General features: G+C 51.6%; 6 protein-coding genes across 6 annotated transcripts; 2 read left to right on the plus strand and 4 right to left on the minus strand.

Moving 5' to 3' along the window:
• Window positions 1–128: 128 nt before the first annotated feature.
• BU25DRAFT_462780 (uncharacterized protein) lies at window positions 129–1,904 on the plus strand (the record flags this gene model as incomplete). The annotated part of the gene is made up of 2 exons (XM_033710546.1): window positions 129–198; window positions 250–1,904. The coding sequence occupies 2 exons, from the start codon at window positions 129–131 to the stop codon at window positions 1,902–1,904; spliced, it is 1,725 nt and encodes a 574-aa protein (XP_033556640.1).
• Window positions 1,905–2,606: 702 nt separating this feature from the next.
• BU25DRAFT_462781 (uncharacterized protein) lies at window positions 2,607–5,368 on the minus strand (the record flags this gene model as incomplete). The annotated part of the gene is made up of 5 exons (XM_033710547.1): window positions 2,607–3,849; window positions 3,902–4,026; window positions 4,081–5,023; window positions 5,071–5,215; window positions 5,266–5,368. 5 exons carry the CDS (start codon window positions 5,366–5,368, stop codon window positions 2,607–2,609), a joined length of 2,559 nt encoding a protein of 852 aa, XP_033556641.1.
• A 1,051-nt stretch (window positions 5,369–6,419) lies between these two features.
• On the minus strand, window positions 6,420–7,202 carry BU25DRAFT_425623 (uncharacterized protein; the record flags this gene model as incomplete). Its single annotated transcript, XM_033708362.1, has 3 exons — window positions 6,420–6,491; window positions 6,551–6,869; window positions 6,904–7,202. The coding sequence occupies 3 exons, from the start codon at window positions 7,200–7,202 to the stop codon at window positions 6,420–6,422; spliced, it is 690 nt and encodes a 229-aa protein (XP_033556642.1).
• A 663-nt stretch (window positions 7,203–7,865) lies between these two features.
• Window positions 7,866–9,309, minus strand: BU25DRAFT_462783 (uncharacterized protein; the record flags this gene model as incomplete). Its single annotated transcript, XM_033710548.1, has 2 exons — window positions 7,866–8,342; window positions 9,163–9,309. The coding sequence occupies 2 exons, from the start codon at window positions 9,307–9,309 to the stop codon at window positions 7,866–7,868; spliced, it is 624 nt and encodes a 207-aa protein (XP_033556643.1).
• A 1,352-nt stretch (window positions 9,310–10,661) lies between these two features.
• BU25DRAFT_494989 (uncharacterized protein) lies at window positions 10,662–12,301 on the minus strand. Its single transcript, XM_033711820.1, has 2 exons — window positions 11,940–12,301; window positions 10,662–11,887 (listed from the first exon to the last, which is right to left on the minus strand). The coding sequence occupies exons 1-2, from the start codon at window positions 12,236–12,238 to the stop codon at window positions 10,723–10,725; spliced, it is 1,464 nt and encodes a 487-aa protein (XP_033556644.1). The 5' UTR covers window positions 12,239–12,301; the 3' UTR covers window positions 10,662–10,722.
• Window positions 12,302–12,524: 223 nt separating this feature from the next.
• Window positions 12,525–14,710, plus strand: BU25DRAFT_352155 (PARP-domain-containing protein; the record flags this gene model as incomplete). The annotated part of the gene is made up of 4 exons (XM_033703391.1): window positions 12,525–13,172; window positions 13,222–13,411; window positions 13,459–14,537; window positions 14,588–14,710. 4 exons carry the CDS (start codon window positions 12,525–12,527, stop codon window positions 14,708–14,710), a joined length of 2,040 nt encoding a protein of 679 aa, XP_033556645.1.
• Window positions 14,711–14,762: the final 52 nt, after the last annotated feature.

The raw sequence follows: 14,762 nt of genomic DNA on the forward strand, positions 1-14,762 counted from the left end.
AAAGTACTTTCTTTGTGCCCTCAACTACAACATACTTGGTCTGCACTCGCATATCGCTCTTTCATTTCGATCGGACAACTCGGGTCGATCCCACACCATCGTATCAATCTGTCACAAGGCCAGGTAAGATGAGGAAGTCGCACGCCTTCGGCACGAATCGCATGCCTCTAAGAAAGGTGCAGAAAAGCAGGAAACCAAGTAAGTTCACACCTGGGCGGTGTTTCTATTCGATAGTGCTAATGTAAACAGTCATCACGGCCTTCATGTCTATGGACAGGCTGCAAAATTTGGTGAACTCTATACCGCAAACAGCAACGAAGCTCAGCGACGGCGCATGCAGCGATGCTCAGTGCACACAAGCAAAGGTCACGTCGAGCTCAAAGACTGTACTATTCACTGAAGGCTCGCATCTAGCAATCGGAACGGAAGCGACGATTGCTGGTACAAATAAGATAGTCGAAACCGATAGCTCTGCTGGTATCGGCCTACGTGCCATCACCAGGGCTGAACAGCTGCCATCGGGCAGAGTTACAGATGATCATACAACTTCCGAACACGATCCAGCAGGGATACCGCCATCACCCCCTTCATGTTCTTCACCAAAGGCTAAAACTCCGAAAGTTGGTTTCATAAAGGATCCATCGCCCATCGACACCAAACGGACTACCACTGCTGGTCTTCCGCGATCGGCTAAATCTGTGGACTTCCCTAGCCTTGCTGTCCTGCCTCCTGCTCGCCTCTATGGTGACGACCAAGAACCCTCTGGCAGCAACGTTCCATTCGCAACGGACGAAGGGACTTCGCAGGCCCATGCCCGACGCGCCTTCTTGCGTGGTTCTGTCAGCCGGGAAGTCAGAGGTCCTTTTCTAGTCGAAACTGCAATGCAGCGACTAGGAAGCTACCGTATGCTCCAGGCCTTGTTTCTCGCACATGTCGCCCCGAAAAAGTTGGTTATAGCAACGAACGGTGCCACAGATTTAGTTGTTACCGTTGAAGATATCCAGAATGTTGAGACAGGAGATGATTGCGAGCCATCGCCAGCTACCATGGGATCTTTCATGCTAACCACAGAGTCTGTCGTCGAGGTTGTCGAGGCTGATGACTACGATCCTTTGGACACAGTCTTCCAGCAGATGGAGGATGAGATCACCAAGATGTCACAATCACCGGCTCGGGACTTTTCTGCTCTCAACGGAGCTGACAAGACGATTGATCGAACGATCAATGACAATGAGAAATTGTGGGTCATAGGAAGAGAATCCCACTGTTCTATTACCGACACCGAGTGGCTGCTGTCCGACAAGGACTTTGGCAGAATCGCCGAACTCTCGGTCTCAGATGTTGCTATGAAGTCTCGAACTGCTGATGCAGAGTACAATCCTCTCGTATACTGTATTCAGCACAGCAGCATCGTGGAAGCTCCGAGCTTCCATTGCGAATCCATCGTACCTATCGACTTTACCTTTTCGGACGACGAGGACCAGGCCCCCGAACCTGACGGTTCTTCTGGAATCTCGGCGATGCGTCCTACCATTGGTTCTCAGTCCTGTACCCACCCGAAATCGGGTTATTCACGTAAAGAGCTCCCCAGTGCCACAATCTCTGCGGAATACAACTGGCTGCTCCTCGACGATGGCCTTGGCACAGCTACTGAGCTTACCGTCTCAGACGTCGCCGAAGCTAATGAAAAGGAAGTCACGGCCTTCAGCGAGGAAGTCGCCGCTCTCGCAACACCTGTTCTGCAGAGCATAGCCGGCATAAAGTCGTCCCTATCAGCTCATCACAAGCTTGATCGCCCTAAGCTTCGCCAGATTTTCCGCTCAACTTCATCAACATCACTCATCAATCGGGCCCCCTCAGGCGGAATATGGTCGTGTACCGTCTCCGGAAGCTCCCTCACATAAGCCACATCCTTAGTCTCCGCCACGCTCCCAATCCCTATGTCAACACTCATGTTCCAAATGTCCAAATGTCCAACACCTTCCCGGCACAATAACCTTCTCCGACATCCTTATTCACCTGTTCTCCACCAATGTCATCATTAAGCCCATTCTCGCCTGTGCGTTTATTCTCTGCGTCACAGCTGAACGTGCCGACCGACTTTTCTTCGACTTATCTACCGCCGCACCACGTGTAACCCTTGCCACTGAAGCTGATGCAGAGAAGACGATGGAGTTCGAGACGCAGCGGCGTGCTAAGTTGAGATCTGTGGGTTTGTTTGAGTTTCTGAGGGGGCTGGAGTGGGATAGGGAGGATGTTGGAGTGATGGGAGTGTGGGAGGTATGGCAGAAGGCGGCAGCTAGGGAGCAACAGCGCGAGATGGGGGATTCGAGGTTCACATAGGGTGGGATTTACTGTTGGCTTAGCTAACTGTTTGGTCAGAGTTCTCGGATGCTAGATTCTGTTCGGCAGGTCCTGGTTGGGTAAGGTGCATGCTGGAGAGTGGAGTTTGGAAACCGGCATATGTGATCGTGTTTGGATGGATACATATGTGGTTAATTATAACGTATAGTCGTTTACTGAAACGTAGTGCATACACACGTGGAACAAAGGGTATGAAGATGAAGTAAGCCCGAAGGCTTGCCGCTGCAAGCCAAGCCAGCCTCTCATGCCATCCAGTCACGATCATCGGTATGGTTGCTTGGTCGTCGATGTTCTTGCTGCTGCGACCTGTGAGTTCTTATTGGCATGGATGCTTGTGTCCTCAATGCGCAATAATTCGAGCGAGCAGGCGCCTGGAAATTCGCCGCATGTGAGGAAATTCGGTGTCTCATCGCATCGACACCTGTGGGCTCCGGTGCAAGTTGACTAGGGTCTTGATAGTAAGACGTTGGTTCTTGTAAGGGCAAATGGTCGGCGAACTCTTGGGGAATCGTGATGGCGTCTTCGAAGACCACCTTCTCGCGAGATCGTATTGGTCGTGTATCTTTTAGTGACGAAGCGCGAGAAGCGGATGGGGTATCACTTGATTGTTGCAAAGGTTTCGGGCATTCCAAAGCTGTTGGGACCCGGCGAACATAGATTGCTTGTCGAATTGAATCCACGCAGATTCCTTTGGTCTCATTCGCCGCTGCAAGCGCGTCATGTCTCGCGCTCGATGCTGCATTCACCGCACACGGTGGTGGAAAGTTGCAGACAGGACCAATAAGTATGTCTCGTGAGTCTTGTGCCTGCTTTGGAGAGTTCCTTTTCGATAATGCCAAGTTTTGTCGAAGTCTGCCTAGAGTCTGGGCAAGTATAGCGCAGTCCATGCAGTTCGGTTGTTCTTGTGCTTCGGATGAATGGCTGCGACCGTCGCCAACGTATATGTGCTTGACGTCGCCGGAAAAAGATCCACACATCGTGGTAGGGCTTTCATGGCCAGGTGGTGATTGCTGTGGCATGGACCGCTGGCAGGATCGGCGCCAGTGCTGTACACGTTCATTAGTCGTCATAGAGCGTCTAAAGCTCAGTGCATGATCGCGGCGGTCGATCTCGCTACGCTGATTTTGAGTAACCTGGTTTGGCATGGTTGCCACGCGCTTGATTGATTGCAGTTTTGAAGGCGTGGTTTGAAGTGGGCATCCGGGTGCGCGGTAAAGATGTGGCTCCATAACGCCTGTAGAAGAAAGCGGCAGTGGTGGCTTCGTGGTATCGGGAACTGAACCATTTCCTCGAATTATGTCCAACATAGCGTCACCCTTTGGTGCTGTAGTCAGATTTTCGTAGCCTTTCGAGGTGATGAGGATGTCGTCCTCGATTCGCATGCCACCGACGGGCAAGTAGCGCTGCAGAACCTTCTGATTGATGAAGCGCGAGTGAATCGGTGATGGGAGGTAGAAGTGCTGGAGTGCGTAGATGGAGAAGTATCTGATGTTGTCAGTATGTCCAAGTTAGAAATGGTGTCAGACACGGTACTTACATCCCTGGCTCCACGGTGACTACCATGCCCTCCTCGAGCTGACTGCTCTGCGCGTCTGTAGGCGCATGGCAGAGAGCCGGATCAAAGACTGGCGCGTGAAAGTTCTGCGGGAATAGCGAGGGCACCTGCACTACGTTAGCTATGTAAACTCCATGTACGTATAGCATGCGATGTCTCACCTGTTCGAGCACAGCTTTGCCGCTCCTGACGCTCATAAGCTCAGCCTGCCCGACATCATGCACCTCCAATCCAACGTGATGACCCAGACCGTGAGGAAAGAATGCTCGACTTGTGCCTGCAGCGTAGATCTCTTCCCTCGTCCCATTTTGCAAGATACCAAGCTTGAGAAGTCCATCAATTGCGATCTGGTGTGCCAAGATGTGAAGATCAAGATATCGCACGCCAGGTGCTAGACGTTCGATGCAGCTTTCCTGCATACGTTCGACCAACTTGTAGATGTTCTCTGCTTCTTTGGTCGGCCATGACTCGGCAAGTGGGAACGTGCGCGTGATGTCGCTGGCGTATAACTCGTATTCGCAGCCGGCATCAAGACACATGAGTTGACGATCATCGAAGTCCTCGTTGTTTGCGTCGTAATGCAGAGTTCCAGCGTTTGGACCAGATGCAGCTATGGGGTCGTATGCCTGTTGCTTAGCCTGGTGTGAAATGCAAACATCCAAGAAGAGACCCTCAACTTGCGCCTCGTTCTTAAACTTCAAGATGTTTGTAAGCACCTTATTGTGCGCTTCTGAGCTGATGTCGTTGGCTTTGCGAATCAGGCTGATTTCGTGCTCATCCTTGATCATACGCGCTGCGTTCATTGCGGGCTGTAGAGATTCCGAATCGATGATTGCATGGAGTCCGGGTATCTGTGGGAGTTGGCCCTGGTGCAGCACGTAAATGTCGCTGCCGTGTCCGCCATAGTAGTTGCTCCAATCCTTGATGACATCACCAAGTTCATCGACATAATATACTTCATCAACGTCGTACCTTTCAACAGCTTCAGCAAGAGTTGAGCCACACCCATTCCAGATGACGCGCTTTGGATCGATTTTGGGTATAAAGAGGGAAAGAGTGTCATGTTGGATATCGTAGGTCATGTGGCACGATGGCTCGTTGCATCTTTCAGTCATTAGTAATCTCGCTTTCACAACAAGACCGCTACACACCCGGTGAGATAGTAAAAGTATCGTCGCTGCCGGAACGGCGCAGGCATATCGCTGTCTTCGTTGTTCCTCGCCGGCTGACCGGCAAGATAGATCAAACCCTCGTCAATTCCCAACTTCTCCTGCACACGACGAGCATGCTGTCTCGCTACAATCGCTAGATCAGTATATGGACTTTGCATCCGTGTTCTTGCATACCTGGATACTTCTCAAGCGAACCGTCGGCGTCCAAATGAACCCAATACTCTTTTGCCTCCATGCTCAGCCTCACAGCAAGATCCATCCCATCGAGAGCATCCATCTTTGCGCCGGCGCAAACGTCCTTATAATTTTGAGAAACGACTGCGATGATTGTTGAGCGGCGCACAAGGAGTTGTTATGGCGCATCGCAAGGCAGAACCGGTGAACGCTAGCGCCAAGGTCTGGCTCCACCGGTCAAAGATCAGACAGCAAGGACCACCGGCACGGATACAACAACAACTCGTGTCACAGAACTCTATCCGCGTCCACGTTATCAAACTCGTTGTCAAAGCCCAATTCCGGTGATGAAAGCGATGGAAGAGTTGATGCAGCTCCCCTGACCACTTCTACTACCGCCATGCTGTCCTGACGACCCCGCGCGCGTGACGCACAGCTGTACCACTCATCGTCCACACAACGACCGTCATTATGTGCCCTTCGGCTCCGTCGTCCATGTGCACGACCTGAGTTTCTTCATGCGGCGAAGGCTATCGACTTCCGACCCTGTGCAGACAAAATAGAAGAAAGGAACATGTGGTGGCTGGCCTGACGCGCTCTGATTGGTCGACGAAAACCGGTGAGCAGCACAAGGCAAACGCAGAACCGCGGAGGATCACCACAAGGAATGGAACGTACCGGACCATGTCAAAAACCATCTTTGAAGCGGCTGTGTCGAAATGTCAATCGGTATGGGATACCGTTACAAGAAATCAGCAGCTCGCGCTATCGCTCACCAGCCGGACGGCTTCGATTGTTTGTGAAGCAAGGTTTTATCTACATTAACCCTGGGAGCGCCCGCTCCACAGATACAATCGCCAGTGACTCTCCATGGTTAATAAGATCTGGTGCTTGCATACCTAAGAGCCTTGTCATAACGTGTGTAACATTTCACTATGACTGCCAAATCTGGCAACGTACTCGAAGCGGGCACATGCAAGCAGGTGTTGCGCTCAAGTTCCACTCCGATGTATCTATCTATTAACAACTTCCTAATTCTGCTACGACATAGAACCTCCTCAGTCTACGAGACAGCGTCCTATGAGGTTCGAAACGACACAACCAGCGACCCATCACTACCTTCCATCGCTTTCTTTCGGTACGAATTCCCAGGTCTAGAACCCTGCCTCCTTAGCCTTCATCACATTTGCAAACAGTGTCACGATAACGTCTGCATACAGCTCCACCTGATCCTCGTGTACATACTTGCAGCTACTGCGACCACACGGCTTGCCTCTCAGCTCACGCAAGCAACGATCGCTATACATGGGCTCTGTGATCTTCCTCTCGGCAACCTCCACGGTCTCTTCCACTGCCTCTTCAATCTCGTACTCAACACCCTCGATTTATCCGGAAAGGTGTTTAACGCTGTATGCGGAGTGGCGGGTACTTCGATGTTCTCCGGCTCTTCGATGTCGCAATCACTGCTCTGTGGGCAAGAAACAGATCCGTTCCACTCTGGTCGCTGGTCAAAGGCTTCCACAAGCTTCGTAGCGGTACTGGAGCTGCGAAGAGCAGGGCTTTTCGAGCGCTCTCTACCAGACTGACAGTCCGCTTCATCCTGGCTGTCCACCGTCGTGGCACGTCTCTTCGCCTCACGAGTCGAGGGCAGACTTTGGAAAGAGCTGGACCCTTGGCCAGTGGTCGTTGATCTCCTTAGCCACGTCGCTGTCTAAGGAGCTTTGGTGAAAGGGTCGCTCTTGCCCCGCAGATTGGTCCTGCTCCTTCGGTAGCCCGTTGGTGCGACTGATTTCCGAGTCGATATGCTGCGCGTCGACCTTGCCAGAAGTCTTTAGGCGTTCGATCATTTCGGCTTGATCCCATATAGTCCTTTTGTTATCCTTGATCATCTTCGAGTCTTGAGCAAGGCGCTTCTGACACGCCTTCAGCTTAGCCATTGTCTCTACGTGGGCCGCTCGTTCTCAGTTTGTGTCTACTCCAAAGTGCTATTCTGGCCTTGTGGCTCGATGATGTGCCGCAGCATTTCTTGGTGCGCCGCTCAGTTGGACATGGTGGCGCTGCTGTTACCATTCAGCTTACATTCAAGATCAATAATGTGAACTTATTAGTTCCGTAGAGAGTGTAGAGGATAGCTATTGTGTCAAGGATCGGAGCAACGTGGGCGATGCGTGTTGATTTGGCTGGCAACCGCCAAGACTGCGCAAATCGTCTTGGTGCTTTCTGATGTCTAAGTGAAAGTATTGTATATTTTTGAGGCACCCGTCGCGTTGTTTGCAAAATTTCGACCACAGCGGTAAGGTATGTATGTCGAGACACATAACTCGAACATCGTTTGCATTGTTCCAGAGCAGATATGCCCATGCTCTGGTTCTCCCAAAGGTAGAATTCCAGATCGGCCAATCTTTGGGCCTGTCATAATAATTCCCTCCAGTGACAATGCGTCATTAATGCTACAAGACATGCCAGGAGCTTCTCCGAACACCTTTTCAATCTGCCTCTTCTACAGTGGGCTACTGGTCAGATACAACGTATTCGGTCCCTTCATCATGTAGTTCCTCAAGCTCAAAACCTACATGTGCAACCCGGCGCTGAGTCGCCTCTCATTGTCTACGCTCTTCCTCCTGGCGGTCCAAATGTGTCAAGAACCTGCAGTCATAGAAGTGGTATATGTAGTTCCTGACAATAGTAGGCGGCTGTTGAATCCTGGTCACTGGAGCGAAGACGTTCTGGCCCCAGGAAGTCTTTCTCTTCTTGGCAACGGATGCGGAAGGCTGAGTCGCGGCAGCGCCCCATCCTGCAGGCTGTTTCGATCGCTTAAGGCTGCTGCTGGTGCCGCGCTGCGCCTGTACAGCAGTCGCTGTGACTTCGAGCGCGGCCAGCTCTTGCTTCAAGGCGGTGATCGTCTCGTCCTGGTCGTGCACGCGCTTCTCGGCTGCTTCTACTCTTACCTTTAGTCTTCTGGTGCGCGACTTGCTCTTGGTTGTGTTTGCGCTCGATAACAAAGAGCTTTTTATTAAGCTTGTCGATGCTCTCTGCAGCGCCCGACTCGATCGTGTTCGTAGACATCGTGGTGGTAGCTACGGGTGTGTCAGCGCGCATCGTGCTAATGACCCACCGAGTAGCGTCCATTGAAATTCAGGGCAACGGCAGGTTGATTTGTGGTCGAAAGATTGGGCGATAATGAAAGTTAGCAATGGTAGTTTGTCAGTGGAATCGAGCGGGTGACACCATGAGGTGCGTTTGGGAGAGTCCGAATGAAAGTGGACGTACGCACCACTTACATGCTTGAAGTAACACCAGGCGCTCAAACCATGGGAACTTTCGTTCCGTTATGAAGCCGCTGATTGAAGCATCAATGTTTTCATTCCATGATATAGAAACCTTCCAATCCGTATTCTGACTATATACGACTCAAATACCTTATAGTGTTGCGTACAAACACCGCATAAATATACCCAATGATTACCACTGTAGCTGAATTCCTATACTTTGCATGACAAGGAGATATTTGGTCTCCAGTCCCGTCAATCTGCCCGGCGACCATGCGTCAAGCCGAGCTCACATCATGACTTTGCAACGTTGAGCTGGGACACTTCATCGTCGATCGAAGGCTAGGTCTAAGATGTCCTTTGCAAACACATTTACCTGATCTGCGTATACATACATACATGCCGATCGCTTACACTTCTTGCTTTACTCATGTCTCAGACAGAACCTGTTGTACCTGGGAAGCCTATCTTCGACCTGTCAGGGGTGTAGCCTGCTGCTACAGTTGGGCGCAATGGGGATGTGTCATGGGTGTGTAGCACTTAATGTTAACTGAATCGATGACGACAGCGATATTCGGGCCAGCAGTGGTGGTGGTCCCGGTGGAATGTTTGTCGAGGGCGGAGTAACCAAGGAGCTGGCCGCTTCAGCAAGACGGCGCCAATGGTTGCGATCTTCCTCCATGAGCTGAATCTTCGCAGCATAGTCGTCGCAGGTGCCTTCGAGGTCGAGAATGCGAGCCTGCAGAGCATCTCTCACCCTGCTGCTGGCAGCCATACTGAAATCTGGAATATGATTAACTTGCTTTAGCGCATAGTCGGAGAAATTACACACAATAAGAGAGATAGTTGACGAGGGTGGTGAAGTTCGGTGAGTAAGAACTCGGTCAGATTCGGAACGTCTATTGCTTTCCATCTCCTATCTAAGCTTAGTCAGACATTTTCGATCAGAGTGAAAGGAGATTCATTCATCCGGTACGCTCACCCGTGATGAGCTGAGCCCGAACGACGGTTGTATAGGTTTTTTAAAATCACGAAGGCATAATACGGGTTTGATTGACTGAATCTAGTGGAATTAACAGCTCTGCTGGGGTTGACAACTGATCATCACAACCTGAAGTGACACCTCTGTTTCAACGTGGAGTTACTCGCGTTTACCTATACGCAAACCCAGATCGGGTATGTCTCACAGAGCCACCTCTCCTCTGCCTCCTGCCACCTCATGGCCTTCACACCGTCCTCGCTCTCCCCTTTTGGTTGGTCGCAGGAAGTACGCCTGATATGAGACTTTCGTGTCCTATGTTTAGCAACAGGTCCTCAGAGCGAGACGATGTGACTGTGCCTTTGACAACTATGCCATACTGCACACATCAGAACAGCAGGGTAAGACATGCACATTGGTGATCAGCGGCACTAGCGGAACTGTGAGCATTTCGGCTGGTCACCTCGCCTGTCTTGAATGTGGGGCTCCCCATCTCATGGTGGGCTTTGAGCTACATGTCGGTTTCCAACACCCCAACATCAGCTCCATGGAACTATGGACGTTGGGTTACGCACTGCGGAACTGCATGACAAAGCGTCTCTAGGGACTGGAAGCGCCAGCGAGACACGATCTTAGAATCTTGATCCGTCCCAGCCAGATCAGCATCTGCCTGATATAGGGCATACTACCTCCCACGTCAGACAATCAGAAACTGGTTGCAGTGAGCGGTAGGGTGCGATATCTGCGCATAAGCCCAAGGCGAAATTGTCCTGACTGCGCGCTGTCAATGAACTTCAGAACCTGAAATGTTGATTTCTGGAGTTCGCCACCCGCGACTTTGAGCAGGCCTTGAAGTTTCGGTCATACTGCAGCATCTGCAGGGGAAGGCGACCTTGGTCGCCAGTGTCATCAACCCTTTGAGTTGATGTCACGCAACCATCCTTCTTCATCATCCGCTGCGCCTTATTTTGAGGGCAGGATTGAAGAAGAAGTTTTGATCATTTTTTGGTGATGGTAGCGAAACGAGCAGCGCCTGGAGGTGAGGTGAAAGAGGCCCTTGATGCCGAGCCACCTCCACCACACGGTGAGGTCGGCGCTTGAAACTACGGTATGTACACGTCAACGCGAAGCTTTGCAGATGGAGTGGAAGACAGCCAAACTCTGTCCATTATGTTGTCGAGGTGCACGCTAATCGTGACTGGTCATCAGCTACTCATCGTCCTCGTCTTCGTCCTCGTCTTGCTCTTCCTCCTCATCATTCTCGTCCACATACATGTCTTCATCTTCATCTGAGTTGATCGCGTCACTGTCCATATCGATCTCCGGCGGCCACTCTACGTACACCTCGTCCGCTAGACTCCTGATGAACTTCTTCACATTCTTCCCGGAGCACTCCCTCATCATCTCAGACTGCTCCTTGCCGCCAACCTCAGTCCTGAACTGCGCTGTGTGGCGACTCTGCGAAAGCGCGCCAACCTTCAGGTAGGCTAGCTCGAGCTTAGATATAGCACCTAAGCCTCTGAAGAATTGTGACCATATGTTCGGCTTCGTGTCGTAGGGTCCTGGCGGCCCTGCTTCGATCGTCATGCGCCAGAGGCTAAGGCGCTCAAGCTTAGGAGCAAACCTAGAGAGCACGGCAAGCAGGGTGTCTCTGTTGACGTCCAACTGTCCGAGGTCTAGGGCTTTGAGGTGAGGAAGATTCACGGGTGATGGCTCTTCCATGGTGATCTTCGTAGGGCTTGGTGGTACAGGCGTAGAGATAGGAGAAGCAGCAAGCCAATTCATAAAGTCCATGTTATCGGCGACGTGAAATTTCTGGAAGTTCAAGCGCAAATACGTCAGGTTTGGTGTGCAGCTCAAGAAATGGCGTAGAGACCGGCCGGCCGTCGTGCGTACGGGCATGCCTCCGTTGTAAGTATGATGAGTGTGTGTTGACAAGTCGGACAGGTTCAGCGTCAGGAAGAGCTCCTTGAGGTTTTGCAGGACCGGCTGAATCGCCGGGAAGGTAAAGTTGGCGAGGTGGAAAGCGCCATCTGGGAGACCTGCGGGTTGCTGGCGCAGGAGAACTTCGAATCTGGGTGGTGTTCGTCCGGCAACGCCCATAGAGTACAAGAGGTTAGAGAAGACGTGGGACACAAACCGCGATTGGGAGCCTGTCCCACGGTAGGACTCTCGTACACGGACACCAGTCTGCTGATAGACGGTAGTAGCACCCCATGAAGCCCAGAAGGTCCCATCACGCTCACGCTTGGCGCAGAAGTCACGAACATCAACTGTCTCCAGGTTGCTTAAGCCTTTGAAAGCCTCGGTCAACATTTCGCGGTCGATGCCGTTGTTTAGCAGCGCTTGTTGATCAGCATAGCCCTGCATGTAGCTATGATATCTCAGCAGAAGTTTTCCAACAGGTGGATCGTAACATTACGGACCTGCTGCATGCTTCGCTATCTCTGAAACGAATGGGGATGTCATCATACACATTGGTGGCGATAATAAGATGCTTCAGCTTCTTCGAAAGGCTGACATGTCGGGAGATGTCAAGCAACACCTGCAAGCTCGGCTGAGTGAGCATAAATTGCTTCTTGACGAAGAACTCTTCTGAAAACCATTCATAGAGTGATTTCTCCGTTTGTTTGCAGGCGAGGCGAAGAGCTGCGAGATCGGAGGTTGAGACAAAAGAGGAGATGTACACTAGCAGCTCAAGAGGTAGTGACAGTAGGGTAGCCATTGCGACAGACGCAGTGATTGCAGATTGCGAGGGATGGCAAAGTTAACGCAATGTTATGTGTTCCGTCAATCTCCAGGCGGAAGCGTGACACCGCGCCTTCCTAGTACACTAGCGCGTTGCACTAGTCCCGTTCCGTCGTTGCTGCCTGCTATGCCTGAATCTAATTTTAGGCCACCCATCACGTCGAGCTGTGACCTCACCTCAAACATCACCTGCATAAGAGCCGCACGCCTTCACTTGCATGTAGCATCACATCAATTCGTCTCGATTGCTTGCATGCGCCTCAATGGCTCGTAAGGCTGCTCAAAAACAAGTCCAAGCTTCACTGCTTGACGGCTGCTCCATCGCTACTTCCGGACGCTTCCCCGGCACAACACAGGGTGCTCTCCAAGGACGCATCACTGACCTGGGCGGGACAATTGCGTCCAAAGTCACAGCAGAAACCAACATTTTAATTGCCACCAACAAAGACTTCGAAGCCAAATCAACGAAGGTTGCTGCCGCGATCTCTAATGACATCCCCATCGTCTCAATCGACTGGCTCGATGATACCGAGTCATCAAACATCAAAGCAGACAAGAAGCAGTATTTGCTCAATTCACAAGGTGCATCCGCGGCAGCCTCAGCTCCATCTACGGCCCCAGCCGTGACCAATGGCAAAAAGCGTGCAGCCTCAGCACGCGCTTCACCTACACCAAGTCAGACTGCTTCACAATCGAAGAAGCGGAAGACCCTCGAAGAGAAGGCCAAAATTGACAATGTCAAAGTAGGCGATGGTCAGAACGCAAAGTCGAAGAAGATAACGGTTCCTGTCGACGAGTACTGCCCCTCATCCAACTACGAGGTGTACATCGACGAGGACGAACTTATCTGGGACGCTTCGCTGAACCAGACCAACGCGTCAGCCAACAACAACAAGTTCTACAAGGTTCAGGTAAGCTCATTCAAGCCGATCATTACGGTCTGAGCTAATGCCCGAGAAGCTCCTAAGAAGTCCAAATGGCGCACACTTTCAGACATGGACTCGTTGGGGACGTGTCGGCGAGCGAGGTCAGTCAGCCATGCTCGGTGGCGGCTCTCTTTCTGATGCGATCAAGAATTTTGAGAAGAAGTTCAAGGACAAGTCTGGTTTGAAGTGGGAAGACCGAGGCGATGATCCCAAGAATGGCAAATGTCAGTGTAACGACTGTCATTTTCCACCTGTACTAACATGTTAACAGATGCATACGTGGAAAAGAATTACAACCCCGACTCTGATGACGACGATGATGATGGCAATGGCACGGCCAACGGATCAGGTAGTGATGCGAAAGACAACAGCGACCGACCCGCTGTCGAGTCGAAACTCACCAAACCGGTTCAGAACTTGATCGAGCTCATCTTTAACCAGAAATACCAGCAAGACGCACTGAACGAGATGAACTACGATACCGAGAAAATGCCTTTGGGTAAGCTCAGCAAGGGCACTATCAGTCGAGGCTTCCAGGCCTTGAAGGACCTGGCCGCCATCATTGACAATCCCACAACGTCCCAAGAAATCGAGCAACTCTCCAACCGATACTACTCGCTTATTCCACATGCCTTCGGACGCAATCGGCCAACGATCATCAACAACAACACTCTCCTTAAGAGAGAGATTGATCTGCTTGAGAGTCTGTCCGACATGAAGGAGGCCACCGATATGCTCAAGGCCAGTCTCAAGGATGATAGCCATCTCAATCAACTTGACCGCCAGTTCCAGACCTTAGGCATGGATGAGATTGAGGCGCTCAGCCCCAAGAGCTCTGAGTTCAACGAGCTATCTGACTACCTTACGAAAACCAAGGGTGCAACGCACAACGTCAGGTACGATGTGCAGGACATCTTCCGTATCCAACGCAGGGGCGAATTTGAGCGCTTCGACAAAAGTCCTTTTGCAAAGGTCTCTGGCAACCGCCGCCTGCTCTGGCATGGCTCTCGTGTTACCAACTTCGCTGGTATCTTGGGTCAAGGTCTTCGCATTGCGCCTCCCGAGGCTCCCGCCACCGGATACATGTTCGGCAAGGGTATCTATCTTGCTGATATGTCAAGCAAATCGGCAAACTACTGCAACCACTACCAATCTGGCGGTACCGCATTGCTGTTGCTCTGCGAAGCGGAACTGGGCAACCCTGTACATGAGCTCACAAACGCTTCGTACACTGCCGGTGAAGATGCCAAGGCGAAGGGCATGTGTAGTACCTGGGGTAAGGGTCGGGTCGGCCCGGGCCAGTGGAAGGACGCCGGCTGTGTTCACCCGTCGTTGGTCGGTACAATGATGGTAAGTCATACGCTGAGAATCTAAGGGACTGCATACTGACTCCCTCTTAGCCCGATGTTACAACCATTCCTGGCGACACCAACGTTGATGGTGCTTACCTCCAGTATAATGAATACATCGCCTACGATGTTGCTCAGGTGCGTCTGCGCTATCTACTTCGCGTCCGCATGTAGAACGAGCTGGACTGGATGTAGGTGCGAGAGCATCTCCCGTGGACTTCCTCTT

Source organism: Macroventuria anomochaeta (genome assembly GCF_010093625.1).
Source record: "Macroventuria anomochaeta strain CBS 525.71 unplaced genomic scaffold BU25scaffold_44, whole genome shotgun sequence".
NCBI classification, from domain to species: Eukaryota; Fungi; Ascomycota; class Dothideomycetes; order Pleosporales; family Didymellaceae; genus Macroventuria; species Macroventuria anomochaeta.

Excerpts from the sequence above, each read along its gene's own strand:
- BU25DRAFT_494989 (XM_033711820.1), bottom strand. The coding sequence starts at position 12,238 with ATGGCTACCCTACTGTCACTACCTCTTGAGCTGCTAGTGTACATCTCC. Across the intron at positions 11,888-11,939 it reads GATAGCGAAGCATGCAGCAG|CTACATGCAGGGCTATGCTG; the intron begins GTCCGTAATGTT and ends GAGATATCATAG.